The sequence below is a fragment of the Oncorhynchus mykiss genome, chromosome 10 (assembly GCF_057628025.1).
Source record: "Oncorhynchus mykiss isolate SJ-2025 chromosome 10, ASM5762802v1, whole genome shotgun sequence".
Taxonomy (NCBI): Eukaryota; Metazoa; Chordata; class Actinopteri; order Salmoniformes; family Salmonidae; genus Oncorhynchus; species Oncorhynchus mykiss.
Genome location: NC_143031.1, coordinates 30735905 through 30757365, shown reverse-complemented (window position 1 = coordinate 30757365; position 21461 = coordinate 30735905). Strand labels below are relative to the sequence as shown.

The window sequence follows — 21461 nt, the reverse complement described above, 5'->3', positions numbered from 1 at the left end:
GACATTGAAGAACTGGGACATTTTCAGCTTCCAGGAATTGTGTACAGATCCTTGCGACATGGGGCCGTGCATTATCATGCTGAAACATTAGGTGATGGCGGCAGTTGAATGGCACGACAATGGCCCTGAGGATCTCATCTCGGTATCTCTGTGCATTCATATTGCTATCGAAAAAATGCAATTGTGTTCATTGTCCGTAGCTTATGCCTGACCATACCATAGCCCCGCCGCCACCATTGGGCACTCTGTTAAAAATGTTGACATCAGCAATCTGCCCGGTACAGTTGAAACCGGGATTCATCCGTGAAGTGCACACTTTTCCAGTGTGCCAGTGGCCATCGAAGGTGAGCATTTACACACTGAAGTCGGTTACGAAGCCAAACTGCAGTCAGGTCAAGACCCTGGTGAGGGTGACGAGCACGCAGATGACCTTTCCTGAGACGGTTTCTGAAAATTTGTGCAAAAATTATTTGTTTGTGCAAACCTACAGTTTTATCAGCTGTCCAGGTGGCTAGTCTCAGAGGATCCTGCAGGTGAATAATTCTAATTCTCTAAAACAACGTTGGAAACGGCTTATGTTCGAGAAATGAACATTCAAGTCTCTGGCAACAGCTCTGGTGGACATTCCTGCCGTCAGCATGCCAATTGCACACTCCCTCAACTTGAGACATCTGTGGCATTGTTGTGACAAAACTACACATTTTAGAATGGCCTGTTATTGTCCCCAGCACAAGGTGCACCTGTGTAATGATCATGCTGTTTAATCAGCTTATTGATATGCCACACCTGTCAGGTGGATGGTTTATCTTGGCATAGGAGAAATTATCACTAACAGGGATGTAAACAACATTTGTGGGAAATAAGCCAACACTTTACATGTTGCATTTCAATTTTTGTTTTCCTTGTGTTGACCTGAAGTTCAGCTCCTAGCTTGCACTGAGCGTTCCTGATTGCTTACAGTCAGTTTGTCAAAGCAACTCCCTTTATACTGACATCAAACACGTCTGTTCTCTCCAGTTTAGAGGGGGTCTGAAATGTCATTAAGCACAGCAAAGATTTACATTCTTTCTCCTTTATAGTCACTTTACAGCACAGTATGGCAAAGACTCCGGCTCCGGTTCATTGGCAGACCATGCTATGAAATGTAAGGAGTAGCGGAGGGGTGAAATAAAGACCAGCTGGAGGAGGAATGTGACCCCTAGTTCCCATGGCTCTTTCTGACGCAACACACAGGCCAGTACAGGGACCAGGTAGAAGCAACTAACCACAGATCTAGGCTCTGATTACTATAACTCTGATCCTGACCTTATCCATTACGGGGATATAGGAAAACACATTGACAGGTTATTGCTATCATCTCCTTTAGTGAGTCTTTTTGTTGTGGTTAAGATGGACAGAATAACATGTCTGAAAGTGGATGGGGGAAATGAAAGATTACAGTCTAGATCTTCTCTGCATTCTCCCTCTCTCTTGGTGGCATGACCTGTCTGTGACTGTTCACATACAGTCCATAGCACCATTCATACATGTGACATATTGTTTGTCCAGGGCTCAGTACCTCTCGAGAGCGTGACCCGGTGGGCCTGCGGGGATCTCCAAAAGGCCTGCTTCAGTTTCAGCCAATGATGTATACTGAACAAAAATATAAGTGCAACAATTTCAAAGGTTTTACTGAGTTACAGTTCATGTAAGGAAATCAGTCAATTGAAATGAATTCTGTAGTCCATAATCTATGGATTTCACATGACTGGGAAAACAGATATGCATCTGTTGGTCACAGATACAGTGCATTCTGAAAGTATTCAGACCCTTTGACTTACTCCACATTTTGTTACATTACTGCCTTATTCTAAAATTTATTAAATTGTCGTCGTCCCCCCCCCCCATCAACCAACACACAATACCCCATGATGACAAAGCAAAAACTGGTTTTTAGACATTCTTGCTCATCTATTCAAAAAAATATAACACGGAAATATCACATTTACAGAAGTATTCAGACCCTACTAATTTTTTTGTTGAAGCACCTTCAGCAGCGATTACAGCCTTGAGTCTTCTTGGGTATGACGTGACAAGTTGGCACACCTGTATTTCGCGAGTTTCTCCTATTCTTCTCTGCAGATCCTCTCAAGCTCTGTCAGGTTGGATGGGGAGCGTCGCTGCACAGCTATTATTATGTCTCTCCAGAGATGTTCGATCGGGTTCAAGTCTGGGCTCTGGCTGGGCCATTCAAGGACATTCAGAGACTTGTCCCGATGCCACTCCTGTGTTGTCTTGGCTGTGTGCTTAGGGTCATTGTCCTGTTGGTAGGTGAACCTTCGCCCCAGTCTGAGGTCCTGAGTGCTCTGGAGCAGGTTTTCATCATGCTTTGATCCGTTCATCTTTCCCTAGACTAGTCTCTTAGTCCCTGCCGCTGAAAATCATCCCCACAGCATGATGCTGCCACCACCATGCTTCACCGTAGGGATGGTGCCAGGTGTCCTCCAGACATGATGCTCGGAATTCAGGCCAAAGAGTTCAATCTTGGTTTCATCAGACCAGAGAATCTTGTTTTTCATTGAGAGTCTTTAGGTGCCTTTTGGCAAACTCCAAGCTGGCTGTCATGTGCCTTTTACTGAGGAGTGGTTTCCATCTGGCCACTCTATCATAAAGCCCTGATTGGTGGAGTGATGCAGAGATGGTTGTCCTTCTGGAAAGTTCTCCCATCTCCACAGAGGAACTGAAGCTCTGTCAGAGTGACCATTGGTTCTTGGTCATCTCCCTGACCAAGGACCTTCTCCCCCGACTGTACAGTTTGGCCTGGCAGCCAGCTCTAGGAATAGTCTTGGTGGTTCCAAACGTCTTCCATTTAATTATACTGGAGGCCACTGTGTTCTTGAGGACCTTCAATGCTGCAGAAATGTTTTGGTACCCTTCCCCAGATCTGTGCCTCCACACAATCCTGTCTCGGAGCTCTACAGACAATTCCTTCGACCTCATAGCTTGGCTTTTGCTCTGACATGCACTGTCAACTATGGGACATTATATTGACAGGTGTGTGCCTTTCCAAATCATGTACAATCAGTTGAATTTAGCACAGGTGGACTCCAATCACGTTGTAGAAACACCTCAATGATGTTCTATGGAAACAGGATGCATCTGAGCTCAATTTCGAATTTTATATCAAAGGGTTTGAATACTAATGTAAATAACATATTTCTGTTTTTATAATTGATAAATGTGCAACATTTTCTAAAAACCTGTTATACCTTTGTCATTATGCGGTAATTTGTGTAGATTGAGGGATTTTATTTTTATTTGATCCATTTTAGAATAAGGCTGTAACGTAACAAAATGTTGAAAAACTGGACAGGGTCTGAATACTTTCGGAATGCACTGTACTTGTCAAGCTTGTGACACCACAAACTTGTTGGATGCCTTTGCTGTTTGTTTTGGTTGTGTTTCAGATTATTTTGTGCCCAATAGAAATGCATGGTAAATAAAGTGTTATGTTTTGGAGACACTTTTATTGTAAATAAGAATATAATATTGTTTTTCAACACTTCTACATTAATGTGAATGCTGCCATTTTAAATTAAATAATGTTTCATACACCGTTATTTTCAATGAGCTAGCTAGCAGCAGTTCCTCTCACCAGATTATGATGATTTTAAATGTAACTTCTTGTTGAAAGTTGATCTTGAAAAGGGCAACGCAAAAAAATTAGCAACAACATCCTCTTCAATAACACCTGCTGCAACCACTGCAAACTAGCCTACAACAAAAGCTAGCTAGACCCTGGGAAAACTACTGCTCACTATTGTGCAGGGACCTGGCAGGATTCGAGAAGGCAGAAGTTTTCATGAGTTTTTGTAAAAACGGTCACACCCATTACCAGTCAATGGCACCACTCCAACATTCTTCCCTAATGCAGTTGCATGGCAGATGCCTTCTATCTAGCTTCTGATGGCCTAGCCAATGGCTGAATTAGCTAGCTAGAGTTATCTCTCCACAAACCACCAAAGAAAAATCCTGATTCGATCTTTTTTCTCTTCAGTGTTAAACCCTTTCCTTTCTAACAAAAATATAAATTAAATCAAATCATATCAAATTGTATTTGTCAAATGCGCCGAATACAACAGGTGTCGTAGACCTTATAGTGAAATGCTTACTTACAAGCCCTTAACCAACGATGCAGTTTTAAGAAAAATACCAACAAAAAAAAAATACTAAAAAAGTAAGAGATTAGGAAAACAAATGATTAAAGAGCAGCAGTAAATAACAATTGTGGGGCTATATACAGGGGGTACCGGTACAGAGTCAATGTGTCAATGTGCGGGGGCACCGGTGTCGAGGTGATTGAGGTAATTATGTACATGTAGGTGGAGTTATTAAAGTGGCTATGCATAGATAATAACAGAGCAGCAGCGTGGGGGGGTGTACTGGGCCGTATGCACTAACCTCTAGTGACTTGCGGTCGGAGGCCGAGCAGTTGCCATACCAGGCAGTGATGCAACCCGTCAGGATGGTGCAGCTGTAAAATCTTTTGAGTATCTGAGGACCCATGCCAAATCTTGTCTCGTGAGGGGGAATAGGTTTTTTCATGCCCTCTTCATGACTGTCTTGGTGTGCTTGGACCATGATAGTTTGTTGTTGATGTGGACGCCAAGGAGCTTGAAGCTCTCAACCTCCTCCACTACAACCCCGTCGATGAGAATGGGGGCGTGCTCGTTCCTCTTTTTCCTCTAGTCCACAATCATCTCCTTTGTCTTGATCATGTTGAGGGAGAGGTTGTTGTCCTGGCATCACATGGTCAGGTCTCTGACCTCCTCCCTATAGGTTGTCTCATCATTGTCAGTGATCAGGCCTACCACTGTTGTGTCATCAGCAAACTTAATGATGGTGTTGGGAGTTGTGCCTGGCCGTGCAGTCATGAGTAAACATGGAGTACAGGAGGGGACTGAGCACGAATCCCTGAGGGGCCCCCGTGTTGAGGATCAGCGTGGCGGATTTGTTGTTTCCCACCCTTACCATCTGGGAGCGACCCGTCAGGAGGTCTAGGATCCAGTTGCAGAGGGAGGGGTATAGTCCCAGGGTCCTTAGCTTAGTGATGAGTTTTGAGGGCACTATGGTGTTGAACACTGAGCTGTAGTCAATGAATAGCATTCTCACATAGGTGTCCCTTTTGTCCAGGTAGGAAAGGGCAGTGTGGAGTGCAATAGAGATTGCATCATCTGTGGATCTGTTTGGGCGGTATGCAAATTGGAGTGGGTCTTGGGTTTCTGGGATAAGGGTGTTGATGTGAGCCATGACCAGCATTTAAAAGCATTTCATGGCTACAGACGTGAGTGCTACGGGTCGGTAGTAATTTAGGCAGGGTACCTTAGTGTTCTTGGGCACAGGGACTATGGTGGTCTGCTTGAAACATGTTGGTATTACAGACTCAGACAGGGAAAGGTTAAAAATGTCAGTGAAGACACTTTCCGGATGGTCAGCGCATGCTCTGAGTACACGTCCTGGTAATCCGTCTGCCCCAGTGCCTTGTGAATATTGACCTGTTTTAAAGGTCTTCCTCACATCGGCTGCGGAGAGCTTAATCACACGGTCATCTGGATAGTTGATGCTCTCATGCATGTTTCAGTGTTACTTGCCTCGAAGCGAGCATAGAAGTTATTTAGCTCGTCTGGTAGGCTCGTGTCACTGGGCAGCTCTCGGTTGTGCTTCCCTTTGTAGTCTGTAAATAGTTTGCAAGTCCTGCCACATCCGATGAGCGTCAGAGCCGGTGTCGTATAATTCGATCTTAATCCTGTATTGACGCTTTGCCTGTTTGGTGGTTCGTCGGAGGGCATAGCGGGATTTCTTATAAGCTTCCGGGTTATGGAGTCCTGCTCCTTGAAAGCGGCAGCTCTACCCTTTTAGCTCAGTGCGAATGTTGCCTGTAATCCATGGCTTCTGGTTGGGGTATGTACGTACAGTCACTGTGTGGACGACGTCCTCGATGCACTTATTGATAAAGCCAGTGACTGATGTGGTGTACTCCTCAATGCCATCGGAAGAATCCCGGAACATGTTCCAGTCTGTGATAGCAAAACAGTCCTGTAGGTTAGCATCTGCTTCATCTGACCACTTTTTTATAGTCCGAATCACTGGGGCTTCATTCTTTAATTTTTGCTTGTAAGCAGGAATCAGGATAGAGTTATTGTCAGATTTGCCAAATGGAGGGCGAGGGAGAGCTTTGTACACGTCTCTGTGTTTGGAGTAGAGGTGGTCTAGAATTGTTTTACCTCTGGTTGCACATTTATCATGTTGATAGAAATTAGGTAAACGGATTTAAGTTTCTCTGCATTAAAGTAATCGGCTGCTAGGAATGCCGCCTCTGGATGAGTGTTTTCCTGTTTGTTTATGGCAGAATACAGCTCATTTTGTGCGGTTTTAGTTCCAACCTCGCTCTGTGGTGGTATGTAGACAGCTACAGAAAAAAACGAATGAAAACTCTCTGGGTAAATAGTGAGGTCTGCAGCTTATCATAAGATTCTCCACCTCAGGCGATCAAAACTTTGAGACCTCCTTAGATATCGTGCACCAACTGTTGTTTACATAAATGCGTAGGACCCCGCCCCATGTCTTACCAGAGGCTGCTGTTCTGTCTTGCCGATAGTGTATAACCCGCCAGCTCTATGTTCTTAATGTCGTCGTTCGGCCACGACTCGGTGAAACATAAAATATTAGTTCTTAATGTCCCATTGGTAGGATATACGTGCTTTCCTCTGCTCCCACACCATGGACCCTGGACAAAAGTAGTACACTATATAGGGAATAGGTTCTCATTTGACACACCCTCGAGGTAACGATAATGAGCTGTCCCAGGCCACTTACAGGTCACTGATAATGAGTGTGACAGACGGTGACTAACTGTGTTGTTGTGCTGTTTGTTTCAGATGAGGAAACCTCAGGCCTGTATGGATTCCTCCATGTGATCGTCCACTCTGCCAAAGGCTTCAAAGAGTCAGCCAGTAAGTCTTTCTCTGTCATACTGGGCTTATACTGCATGTGTTCAGCATCTGCCCATCACCACCCATGTGTGTGTGTGTGTATGATGATGATGATGGTTGGAGCATATAATTTACAACTTGTGTGGCATCCCAACAGAGAAAACTGAGATGACAGTGAGAAAGAGTGTAGGTGTCCCTCTGTCTGTCCCTTCATACTGGTTGTCTTCTTTCCCAACAATACATCAAATAGACCCCCAGCACAGTGGTAGAAGTCACCCTCTACCATTGAACCAGGGTCAGGCATTATTTCATCTCCCTAATGGTTATTAAGGATTTACAGTAACGGGATATCTATTATTATTTTTTGACTAACTTTTTATTCCGTTTTGGAATTTTCAAATTCAGAAGGGGGAGTTAAAGGTACAAAAACAAAGAAATGCATATGACAATAACACCGACCCATTCCACCGCCTGCGTTGTCCCGCCACACCCTGAATCAATTCCAGTCAAATGTATTTATATAGCCCTTTGTACATCAGTTGATATCTCAAAGTGCTGTACAGAAACCCAGCCTAAAACCCCAAACAGCAAGCAATGCAGGTGTAGAAGCACGGTGGCTAGGAAAAACTCCCTAGAAAGTTAAAAACCTAGGAAGAAACCTAGAGAGGAACCAGGCTATGAGGGGTGGCCAGTCCTCTTCTGGCTGTGCCGGGTGGAGATTATAACAGGACATGGCCAAGATGTTCAAATGTTCATAAATGACCAGCATGGTAAAATAATAATAATCACAGTAGTTGTCGAGGGTGCAGCAAGTCAGCACCTCAGGAGTAAATGTCAGTTGGCTTTTCATAGCCGATCATTAAGAGTATCTCTACCACTCCTGCTGTCTCTAGAGAGTTGAAAACAGGAGGTCTGGGACAGGTAGCACGTCCGGTGAACAGGTCAGGATTCCATAGCCGCAGGCAGAACAGTTGAAACTGGAGCAGCAGCACGGCCAGGTGGACTGGGGACAGCAAGGAGTCATCATGCCAGGTAGTCCTGAGGCATGGTCCTAGGGCTCTCAGGTCCTCTGAGAGAGAGAAAGAAAGAGAGAAAGAGAGAATTAGAGAGAGCATACTTAAATTCACACAGGACACCGGGTAAGACAGGAGAAGTACTCCAGATTTAACAAACTGGACCTAGCCCCCCGACACACAAACTACTGCAGCATAAATACTGAAGACAGAATGCCTCCCACCCCTTCCTATCCCACCCAGCAACTGAGGTTGCTTATCAGTCCTCCTCCCACCATCCATCCACAGTCTCCCCCAATCCCCCTTGCCCTCCCCCTCAATGACTAGATGCCCACCCACCACCCATTCCCAGTGGGCCTGAAAGCAAAGAAAGTCTAAATATACATAATTGGTTTGTATGTGTGGGGCTTTAGCTGAGATTGTTATTTACGGAGTCAATTATATTTGTTCAGAATTGTCCTTTGATTAGCACCATTGAAATGGATGTGCCTGCCTGATTGAGGGGACACGGTGAATAGTTGGAAGTTGGGGCCAAATTTATAGTAAAACATTTCCTTGGTGTTGAATACAGTCAAACTTAAATTGTGAACTGGGTTGGGTCGAGTCCTGAATGCTGATTGACGGACAGCCGTGGTATATCAGACCGTATACCACGGGTATGACAAAACATTTATTTTTACTGCTCTAATTACATTTATAATAGCAATAAGGCATCTCAGGGGTTTGTGATATATGGCCAATATACCACGGTTAAGGGCTGTATCCAGGCACTCCGCGTTGCGTTGTGCATAAGAACAGCCCTTAGCCGTGGTATACTGGACATATACCACACAGCCTCATGCCTTATTGCTTAAATGTATCATTTTTCAATATTCTCTTCCAGTTAAAGTGTGTTTCAGATTCAATTACATCTGTGGACAATACGTTTTGAATGGCTAGCTCAGAAAAGGAGCTTTCCAAAAGTTGTTTATGTATTATAGAGATCAGTAACAAGTTCAAATCTGTGGTTAGGTGCTTCTGCTACCTCAAGCTATTACCGATGTGTTACTGGGCTTCTTCTGATAAAAGGGAGAGAAATGGAGAGAAAGAACGAGATGGGGAGAGAGCGAGAGAAATGGAGATGAGGAAGAGGTGGAGAGAGAGAGAGACCAAGAGAGAGAGGGGTAGAGTGAGAGAGAATGAATTAGGGGGGGCTGGAGGTAGAGTGGTAGAGAGCGCACCACAGGGCCAGTCCCTGAGGAGCTGCTCTGGACCACAGTCACATTCCTGTGGCTGCTTTGATGCTAGGGGCTGTCAAAGACACAGCTACTCCATAAAGAAAGTTGACAGGAACAGAGTGGCCCCTACACAGCCACAGTCGGACCCTCAAGGGACACACACACATGGACTGTGAAGGCCAGGAGAAGCATTTTGTCTGTCTGTCTGTCTACACACCCTCTCCCTCTCTCTGCCCGGTGCATGTGTGATAGCCTTAGTATGAGTGATCAGGGTGATATGATGTCAGTGAGCTCTAGAGTTGCTCAGATATGTCTCTACCAGACAGCTGCCACTTCACTGAACACGCTCTACTGCCTGTTACAGAAGAAGCACCCATTCAAATATCACCACAAGAGGAAAAAAACAACCAACCTCTGCCTCAGTTTTACCATTACAGCCTGAACTGTACTTTATGAAAGCTTCAGAAATAGATTTTCTTGTGTAATGGATTGGAGAAAAATGGGAAAGCTGTCTCCACTGAAAGCCTGTTGGATCCTCTCAAGAGCAGAGAGGGACGTGGAAGTGGTTTGGTTTTACTTTTCCCTCTGTTTTCTCAGTGGATCAAACCATTATCATGCCCGTCTGATATGCGGGAGAGGAAGGAGTATTGATACCATGGCATTGTTCTGGTAGAGCCTGTCCTCTAATGTAAGATATGCTGTTTTAGTCTAAACACCCCTCCATGGGTATAGTGTCTCCTACGTCTCCTATGTCTATGTATCAGATAGTAGCTAGTCGTAGCTAGTAACGTCACCTACAGTGGGTCTGCAATTATTGGATCCCTTGATAAAGATAAGCAAAAAAGACAGTATAAAATAAATAATACAAGTATTGTATGCACATTTTTTGTTTATTTGATAATATTTTTTACTAATACAATTGCTCTCAAATAATACTTTTTTTAAACAAGTAATAAAAAAGATGGGGGTAAAAAATGTTGATTCCTGTTTTCAATACTCCAGCACCCTCCCATTGTGAGGATGAAACATTTTAGAAAATGGCTAAGTGTTATGAGACTGGACAACCCATTGGGAGGGATCTTAGACCATTCATCGGTACAGCATCTTTCCAGATCCAGATCTGTGCTTATAGACTGCCCTCTTCAATTCAAACCACAGGTTTTTAATGAGGTTCAAGTCCAGAGACTGAGGTGGCCAATGTTGATTTTGTCATCAATTAACCATTTTGATTTGTGTTTGGGGTTATTGTCTTGCTGGAAGATTCACTTGCGTCCAAGTTTCAGTCTCCTTGCAGAGGCAACCAGGTTTTTGGCAAAAATGTCCCAAGTTCATGATGCTGTTGACCTTAACAAGGGTCCCAGAACCACTGGAAGCAAAATAACCCCATAACCTATTTCCCTCCCTCCCTTCCTGACACCTGGTTCAGCACTGGGACAAAATAACCCCATAACCTATTTCCCTCCCTCTCTTCCTGACACCTGGTTCAGCACAGGGACAAAATAACCCCATAACCTATTTCCCTCCCTCCCTTCCTGACACCTGGTTCAGCACAGGGACAAAATAACCCCATAACCTATTTCCCTCCCTCCCTTCCTGACACCTGGTTCAGCACAGGGACAAAATAACCCCATAACCTATTTCCCTCCCTCTCTTCCTGACACCTGGTTCAGCACAGGGACAAAATAACCCCATAACCTATTTCCCTCCCTCTATTCCTGACACCTGGTTCAGCACAGGGACAAAATAACCCCATAACCTATTTCCCTCCCTCTTTTCCTGACACCTGGTTCAGCACAGGGACAAAAATAACCCCATAACCTATTTCCCTCCCTCCCTTCCTGACACCTGGTTCAGCACTGGGACAAAATAACCCCATAACCTATTTCCCTCCCTCTCTTCCTGACACCTGGTTCAGCACAGGGACAAAATAACCCCATAACCTATTTCCCTCCCTCCCTTCCTGACACCTGGTTCAGCACAGGGACAAAATAACCCCATAACCTATTTCCCTCCCTCCCTTCCTGACACCTGGTTCAGCACAGGGACAAAATAACCCCATAACCTATTTCCCTCCCTCTCTTCCTGACACCTGGTTCAGCACAGGGACAAAATAACCCCGTAACCTATTTCCCTCCCTCTATTCCTGACACCTGGTTCAGCACAGGGACAAAATAACCCCATAACCTATTTCCCTCCCTCTCTTCCTGACACCTGGTTCAGCACAGGGACAAAAATAACCCCATAACCTATTTCCCTCCCTCCCTTCCTGACACCTGGTTCAGCACAGGGACAAAATAACCCCATAACCTATTTCCCTCCCTCTCTTCCTGACACCTGGTTCAGCACAGGGACAAAATAACCCCATAACCTATTTCCCTCCCTCTCTTCCTGACACCTGGTTCAGCACAGGGACAAAATAACCCCATAACCTATTTCCCTCCCTCCCTTCCTGACACCTGGTTCAGCACAGGGACAAAATAACCCCGTAACCTATTTCCCTCCCTCTCTTCCTGACACCTGGTTCAGCACAGGGACAAAATAACCCCGTAACCTATTTCCCTCCCTCTCTTCCTGACACCTGGTTCAGCACAGGGACAAAATAACCCCATAACCTATTTCCCTCCCTCTCTTCCTGACACCTGGTTCAGCACAGGGACAAAATAACCCCATAACCTATTTCCCTCCCTCTCTTCCTGACACCTGGTTCAGCACAGGGACGAAAAACTGAGGAAATGCACTGAAGGGAAGTGTGATGGCGGACTGAAGAAGCAATATTCATTATCTCTAAAACTGACTAAATAGTAGCGCTACTGATCCATTTACTCACAAGCTGGATATTAACCCCCAAAAATGTACAAGGCTAGAGAAGTTTATTGATAAATATTATGAACGCAGTCGAGGTCAAAACATGTTGGAGTAATCAGGGAAAAAATGGAGAACCAAACTCCATGTAAGAACTACGAGATTCCTCGACGGACACCGATTTATGTTTTTCAACACCTGGTAAGGTAAGAGTGGAAACCGACCTGCTAAAATCAATAAATGGAGAGTATTGAACTTGTCAGTAAAGAAATGAAGGAGCCTTGAAATGAGTGGTGAAAAAGCTGTGACAATGGAGAAAGAAACAAACAAGCTAAAAGGGACAGTCAATACTATTGAAACGGACATTAAGTTAAGGAGTTAAGTTAAGGAGAATGCTTCTGAGAGAAGTCGTACTTGTAAGTCGTACTTGTAATACAGATTAGGTCCCAGGCGACAAAATCTGATACTTACTGGTATTAAAGAAAGTTAAGGTGAAGAGCCTGAAAGCGTGGTGAAAGAATTCCTCCTTAAAGCGCTACAGATCCCAGGCGATACTGTCGACAAACTCAGATTTTAACGTGTACACCATTTCAGAAGGAGAGGATAGCGATACATACGAGCTCCCAATGGTTTGCCAAATTAGCTTTTTTAAAAGATTGAAATAATAGTTAATAGCCTGGACAAAAGACTCGCTGGCACAAAAATAGGAATGAATGATCAGTTCCCGAAGGAAATTGCAGACCGGCGCAAAGTTCTGTACCCACACTTCAAGGTGAATAGACTTCAAGGAAAATGTGTACCTCTTGTAGTCTACAAACTGTATATTAATAACCAACTGTTCTGAGACACCACGACTACTCCATGGCTATTGTAAATAATACAAAGTTCCCATAGAGGAGTCAAATAATGGAACACCCAATATTATCCATGGTAGGGATTGTAATACAAATGTAAATACAACACTTGATAAAGAAATAAACTACAAATACACTATACCATTCAAAATTGGGAATGTTGTAATAATGTTGTAATAATTAGTACTCAACTTTCTACTTGTAGTATTTATAAATAGATAAAGCCAGCATTAGAAGAAAGGATCATTATTGAAATAATACATCTTCATTTATAAGGAACTGGAACACAAAGTACTGAAAAGCCTGAAGTTCGGTAGGAATCAACACGTTAGAGATAAAAACATAGATAACAGAGGACATCAAAAGCCTGAAGTTCGGTAGGAATCAACACGTTAGGGGTAAAAACACAGATAACAGAGGACATCAAAAGCCTGAAGTTCGGTAGGAATCAACACGGTAGAGATAAAAACATAGATAACCGAGGACATCAAAAGCCTGAAGTTCGGTAGGAATCAACACGGTAGAGATAAAAACATAGATAACCGAGGACATCAAAAGCCTGAAGTTAGGTAGGAATCAACACGGTAGAGATAAAAACACAGATAACAGAGGACATCAAAAGCCTGAAGTTCGGTAGGAATCAACACGGTAGAGATAAAAACATAGATAACCGAGGACATCAAAAGCCTGAAGTTCGGTAGGAATCAACACGGTAGAGATAAAAACATAGAGGACATCAAAAGCCTGAAGTTCGGTAGGAATCAACACGTTAGGGGTAAAAACACAGATAACAGAGGACATCAAAAGCCTGAAGTTAGGTAGGAATCAACACGTTAGAGATAAAAACACAGATAACAGAGGACATCAAAAGCCTAAAGTTAGGTAGGAATCAACACGGTAGAGATAAAAACATAGATAACCGAGGACATCAAAAGCACAGTATGTGGGTGTATTGTGATGGAAGATAGGGTGTATTTTTGTGTTTGGAAAAGTCTGGTGCCTCTCGAGTGGCGCAGTGGTCTAAGTGCTTTAGGCGTCACTACAGACCTGGGTTCGATCCCAGGCTGTCTCACAGACAGCCGCGACCGGGAGACCCATGAGGTGGCGCACGATTGGCCCAGCGTCGTCCTGGTTAAGGTAGGGCCTGGTCGGTTGGGATGTCCTTGTCCCATCGCGCTCTAGCAACTCGCTGACATGGTCGCCAGTTGTACAGCGTTTCCTTCGACACATTGGTGCGACTGGCTTCCGGGGTAAGCGAGCAGTGTGTCAAGAAGCAGTGCGGCTTGGCAGGGTCGTGTTTCGGAGGACACATGGCTCTCGACCTTCGCCTCTCCCGAGTCCATACAGGAGTTGCAGCGATGGGACAAGACTGTACCTACTAATTGGATATCACGAAACTGGGGAGAAAAAGGGTAAGAAGTACAACAACAAAATACAAATATAGAGTGCCTTCAGAAAGTATTCAGACCCCTTGACTTTTTCCACATTTTGTTATGTGTTATGTGTTTTGTTATGCCTTATTCTAAAATGGATTAAATATATATATTTATTTTTTTATTTTTTCCCCCCTCATCAATCGACACACAATACCCCATAATGACAAAGAAAAAAGAAAAGTTTTTAGAAAATTTTGCAAATGTATAGAAACACTATGGAAATATCATATTTCCGTAAGCATTCAGACCCTTTACTCAGTACTTTGTTGAAGCACCCTTGGCAGCGATTACAGCCTCGAGTCTTGACGCTACAAGCTTGGCACACCTGTATTTGGGGAGTTTCTCCAATTTCTCAAGCTCTGTCAGGTTGGATGGGGAGCATCGCTGCACAGCTATTTTCAGGTCTCTCCAGAGATGTTCGGGTTCAAGTCCGGGTTCTGGCTGGACCACTCAAGGACATGTTTTTGCTTTGTCATTTTGGAGTATAGTGTGTAGATTGATGAGGGAAAGAAAGTATTTATAATGAATAATGCTGTAACGTAACATTATGTGGAAAAAGTCAAGGGGTCTGAATACTTTCCAAATGCACTGTGTAATGGAATTTGTGGATATATGGAGGCTTAAATATTCTGACCTAAACTGCACTGTTGGTTAAGGGCTTGCAAGCATTTCACAGTAAGGTCTACACATGTTGTATCCGGCGCATGTGACAAGTAAAGTTTGATTTGATATACATGGCGGAGGCTCAATTAAGCTAGTTGTCTTGACAACTACCTTATGTCATTTTCTCTGGCACCAAAAGTTCAAAAAGTGTTGATCGGGGATAAAAAGGGGTCGGGCCATCAAATAATTGGCATATACATTACTCTTACAGAATTTACACGTGAGCAAGGATATTGGATGACATCTTGTTTTTAACCAGAACCGAAGAATGAATAACTGACTTTTTCAAACATAACATAGGTACAGCAGGTCCCCTTATTGTATGGGACACTTTTAAATGTGCCCTCAGAGGCCATGCAATTCAATACTCATCTATAAAAGAAAAGTTATTAAAATAAAAATAATCCATATTTAGGAAGGAAATGGAGGGACTAACAGTACAGATAGATGGCAATAAAAACTGTACCATAGAGGCACAGAATAAGTTAGAGGAAAAACAAAAAGAAATGGAGGAACTTATTCCAGAAAGATCCAGTGTAATTTATTATAAAAAAATAAGTAAACTGGATGAAATATGGGGAAAAATTCACCAAATATTTTTTAAAATCATCTAAATAGAAATTCTACCAAAATAATTTACTGAAATTTGTTGCAAATTGAGTCACCCATGATTCATCAAACTATATTTATGAAAGAGGAAGCAAAGTACTTTAAGCATATGTTTTTGTTTGTCTCCTCCCCATCTCCACTAACCAAAGTTAATTGTTAGGATTGTTTCCTATTAATAATGTAAAATTAACATATGTACAGAAATACTCATGTGAAGGCCAAATTACATATGAGGAACTTATTGATGCAATTAAAGCCTTTAAGTCCAGGAAAACTCCAGGACTGGTTGGCCTACCAGTTTGAGATATACCAAACCTTTTTGGTGTACTCAGAGCTGACTTTAAAAACACTTTTGATAAAGTATGTCTGGAATTTATATATAAATGCCTGGAATATTTAAATTTTTGAGAATCTCTTATATAATGGGTTAAAGTTATGTATAGTAACCCTAGCTGTAAAATAGTAAATAATGGCTACTTCTCAAAGCTTTAAACTGTCAAAAGGAGTAAAACAAGGTTGTCCATTATCGAGATATCTATTTATTATGGCCATCGAAATGTTAGCTATTAAATTCAGATCCAACAATAATATCAAGGGCCTAGAAATCCGAGACTTAAAAACAAAGGTGTCAATGTACGCTGATTCATGTTTTCTTTTTAATCCACAATTTGGATCCACAGCCTCATAGATGATCTAGATACTTTTTCTAACCCCTGGATTACAACCAATGAATGACTTGTACTATATGTATTGGATCACACATTTTATTTACGTGTAGTTAACCAATGAAATGGTCTGATGGTGAAGTGGACATACTCGGTATTCATTTTCTGAAAGAAAGAAATGATCTCATTACAATACATTTTAATAAAAAAGTTAGCAAAATGGATAAGATCTTGCTACTGTGGAAAGGAAAATAACTGTCTATTTGTGGAAAAATCACCCTCATGAACTCTTTAGTCATATCACAGTTTACCTGTTTGCCTATTGCCTTGCCTGCACCTAACAACTTGTTTTTTTTTAAATGATATGATCAAAAATGATTCCATTTTATTTGGAACGGCAAGCGAGACAAAATTATACTGGCCTATTTATATAACGAATATGAATTCAGAGGGCAGAAATGATTAAATATTAAAGCATTACACCTCTCACTAAAGGATTGTCATTCAAAAGTTATACTTAAATTCGCGCTGGTTCTCTAGCAGATTAGTAATAATGTCTCATCCCATGTTCAAGAACGGCCTTTATTCAGATCACAGCCTCTCATTTTCAGTTATTTGAAAATGAAATAATCTCCAAAATATTGCTATTTTGAAAACAAGCCATAGAAAGTTGGTTGCAATTTCAGTTTAAACCACCAGAAAATATAGAATAAATATTACAAAAATATTACGGTTAAACACAAATACAATAATAAAAATATATATATATATATTAAAACATTTTTGTTTGTAAATTATATCATAAATAAGACTGGTGGAGTTATGCCACACATGCAGTTAACAAAAAATATGGAAATGTCTGCTTAACCCAAGATTACAACCAACTAATTGCAATTTTACTGCAAAAATGGAAGAGGAAAGTAGAAGGGGGAAAAGTAAGGAACTTGACTGTCGGCCCTGCATTAAAGACCAAAATTGGCTAAAGAGAATTGTGATAAATGAAAAAGTATACCAGTTTCATTATAGGACCAAAACATTGACAGCTGTGCCATATAGATTGCAAAATAGGAAAAAATTGGGAAGTTTCTCCCATTTTTCTCTGCAGATGGTTTATGAACTGAAACACAAAACAGCGCTTGATTCAAAACGTAGAATTTTTCAATGTAAATGATTATACAACATTCTTGCAACCAATATAATGTTATATACAGTACCAGTCAAACGTTTAGTGTATTGGGATTGGTGTACTTGGCCAAAGAGCTCTATTTTCATGCCATCTAACCATAGCATCGCCTGAAGTTTGCTAAATCACATTGGCACTTGGGTTGGAACCTGTGATATGGTCGAAAATATTATGTTGGTTGACTTGTAATAAAGTAAGTACTGGTACAAACGTGTTTGTCTGTGTATGATGCCATTTGGATGCCGTCTTATAGAGAGGTCTTAGTTTGTTAGGAAATCCCCTGATTCTTTAGAAAAGGCTCGTTATGGAGACTGGAGACCATCTGTCATTTAATGTTTAGTTTTATTGTCGGCTTCCCTGGTCTCTGTCCTCACATTTTGTATTGCACTGATTCTGCCTTTAGGGCATATTGTTTGTGTACAAGTCATCTGTCACCCATTTTGTCCCTTGCATAAGAGTGTGTGCCTGTGTGTTGGTATGATTGTGTGTATGTATAATAATACAGTAGCCCATAGCACACTACAACATATGGCTCCTACATTCATTACAATATGATTAAGGCACACAGTTCTGGAGTATGTACAAACATGTCCTATTAAAATGGTCTTATCACTGTTGCCACACACAGTTTCATCCAATAGGAAGCAGAGTTCAATTTCATCTCAGGGCAACATTTCAGAAGTGGGTCAGTGGAAGATTCTAGAAGTCTACTTGTTCGCCCCAAAAATACGATACAAAAATCAGGGGAAACATTGACCTAGAATAAAGGTGTCATCTTCTACACCACTGAGCATTATAATAACACATCTATAAGATGGATATGTGGTGGTTTCATTCAGCATTATAATATACACAACACAGTAAAATATACAGTAAAATACCATATTGGAGATTTGAACTAGTACTGTAATGCTTCATGTTATCCAGCCCTCTGCTTTTCTCATTCAACTGTTTTTCCTTTACTCCTTTTATTAGTGTCATCATTCTGGAGCCAATGAGAAATAATCTGATTACAGTTTCCTTCTTCATAATGTTCCTTTTGAGTTCCGATTTCTTCCAATATGTTCTAAATAAAGCGGTAGATTGTTCATGTTACAATAAGGATCTGTGTTTGGGAGGTGGTTGGAAAACACAGAGGGGAAGGGACTCCCACACTATAAAGCAGCCTTCTCCCCCCTCCGTCTCTACGTCTTGTTGTTCTTCCAGAGTCTACATATACTGATTGCTTTAAGTCAGGGGTGGGCAACTAGATTCAGCCTGCCGGCCGATATAGTTGATCAGGGGGCTGGAGAATAATATAATAATTGGTACATTGAAAATGTACTACAACTAAGCCCAAAAAGAGATTGACTTTAAAAATAACAATAATTTCATACCTTGAGACACATTGAGTCTTTTTTTACTTTTTTTTGTGGGAATACTTAAATTAAACATATTTTTGCTGAATTCCTTGTGATTCTTCAGCTCATCCAAAATGTAAATGCTAAAAAAAAATAAGACAACCTCTACTTTAAGTCTTCAGCGTGACTGTTTGAGTCTGTTTCCCTGCCCACTGTTTCACCTACCACTTAACACACAGCTACAGGCTAGGATTAGGAAAGAGGACACACAAAAAGGGAGGGGGTCAACTTCCAGGTCATCTGGACAGAGTCAGGACAGTATCCATTAACCCCGATAGACAGTATGTGTGTGTGACCTCGCTCAGACCCCTCACTGACAACCAGATTTAACCCTTTATACAACAGCAGGAAGAGGTCTGCCAATGAAATGACAGCCCTCAGGGCTTATTCAACCAATCACTTTCAGTCGCCAGCTCTCTTTCACTTCCTCATGTCCCATTTCTGAATTCTCCTCTGGCAACACTACTAGCTAGGACAAATGAAAACGAGGCTAAATATGTTCCCTCTGGCCCTGTTTTTTAGTGCAAGATTTCAGGCATATAAACCTATTTCAGATATGGAGGAAAAATAAACTTCTTGATAAATCTGAGTGGTCCAGGAGTATGAATGTTTCCTTGAGTGGTTTTTGGTTTACACACTGTCTGAACAGAGTTTGCCGGTGTGTAAATCTGACACATTGGGGAGTTGTGCTTCCGAAATGGTTCTTCTCTTAACAGAGCCAAATGCTATTTCTGTGGTCATTAACAGTGATAAACTACCCTGTTCTAACTCTCTATGAACTCACTTCAATGGCGGAGCACACTAGGCCTATGTCCAAAAATGTACAGTGGTCTTAAATGTAACATTTTCTGCGTACCAAATGCACCCTATTCACAATAGTGCACTACTTTTGACCAGAGCTTTTTGACCAGGGTCCATAAGTCTCAAAAGTAGTGCACTGTGGGAAGGTAGTCTTTGACTTACTAAATTATATTGACAGTAGTTAGTGTCAGAGATGATCGTGGTACTGTGACAGGGCCCCTTCCTCTCACTTTGTTAAATCAACCATGTGGCGAATGTTGTATAATTATTAAAACGTGACTCCATTTTGAAAACACCCCAGATGGTCAGTTTGCCCACCTGTAAGGTTGACCATGTGGTTGGGTTGGAACAGTGAGGAGGCAGACGAGGAAGATGTGTTTTTTCTTTCCCAGACAGCAGCTTTTTATTAGCAAACGTGAAGATAATAAGCTGGTGACTGTACAATTATTTACAAAAACAAATAAACAGGACGATGAATAAAAAGTAGGGCCTAATCAACTCAAAAGAAATGCCAGGCTTCAATCATTCCTGTACCTGGCAGTATGCCAATCTTACCCTGCCTGTCTTAGTCTGTACTCACACAGAAATGACAGGGTTTAATTATCAATACCGATCATGCATCTGACCAATGGGAAGAAGCCCTTTCACATCCTGTTCAATTAACATTCAACAGCGTGAATTAGTGTCTAAACATCTTCACACACACATCAATAACGGTGCAACCATGTTTTTATCAAAAATACAATCTGGGATATGAACAGGTATGTCCACCCGGGATAAGAAACTATTCCCTTACACTGAATAAACCTTTCTTGAAAACCTTTCTTAAAGCTTTCTGGAACGCTTCCCGTTGTCCGTCAGTTCTCTGACCAGGATATTAACAGATAACCTCTATAATCAATGAGGAAATACCAGGTAATCATTTACAAAAAGGGCATTATACCATTAATAAATATGTGCTTATCATAAACCATTTAACTGTTTGCAGTGTCTGATTATTGATATAAGGCCTGTTTTTATATTGTGACAAGAGATCATAGGACTATGGTCACACTCCCCATACTAAATTATTCCTCATTGTGAGTGATGATTACATCAGAGGTTCAGTGTGCTGGAAAACGAGCAGGAATTAAATGGATCCTGGATTAAATTATCCTGCCACACCTCAACTGGGTACTATCCCCCTCCTAATATCTACCTTATCCAAGACAGAAGAATATGCCAGTCCTCTCTCTTGTTTGGATCCCTGTGCTGTTCTTGTTCTGTGACAGAAGACTGACGGTCATCCATACCTCAACTGGTATGATACCCTAACCCAGTGATGAATATAGGTATATGAGCCAGACCCAGACAGACATGGGTCATGCCATTGTTTTCATGTTGCTAAGTCATGTGTGACTGTGCTACAGTGTAAATAGTGTCACTAGTTCTGTGCCTGGGTGATGTGACTGTGTATGTAGCTGTGGTGACTCCCAGGGTCAGGGGCATAGTAGGTAGCCATCCATCATGCTGTCAGAGAGCAGTGGAGACCCCAGGGACCCCAGCAGGGATGACGAGAGAGGCCTCTGGCTCGGTCTCTTAAACCAGTGCTGGGGAGATATTGTAATGGTGTGCTGTGCCCAGTCATGTCTGTGTTCCGTGTTCATTCTGTCAGTAATGCAGGCCTCTACCATTCGGTGGTAAGGGGTTGAGAAACACATTTTCAGTGGATTGACCATTCATATAGAAATGGTCTAACTCTACACAGTTGTGGTACAATTCTGAAAATTAGGACCGGAACAATATCAGTGTCGTGATACTCATTAGTATTGTGGCATGGAAACAAACATGAAGCGATTGAACTTCTT

General features: G+C 42.0%; 1 protein-coding gene across 7 annotated transcripts in view; it reads left to right on the top strand.

Moving 5' to 3' along the window:
• LOC110533635 (active breakpoint cluster region-related protein) overlaps positions 1-21461 on the top strand; it is a 244852-nt gene that overhangs the window by 146178 nt on the left and 77213 nt on the right. For all 7 annotated transcript variants that reach the window (XM_036990050.2, XM_036990049.2, XM_090186342.1 and 4 more), the window contains one exon: positions 6918-6992. In XM_036990050.2, coding sequence (XP_036845945.1) covers positions 6918-6992 — 75 coding nt within the window. The remainder of the gene's footprint in view (positions 1-6917; positions 6993-21461) is intronic.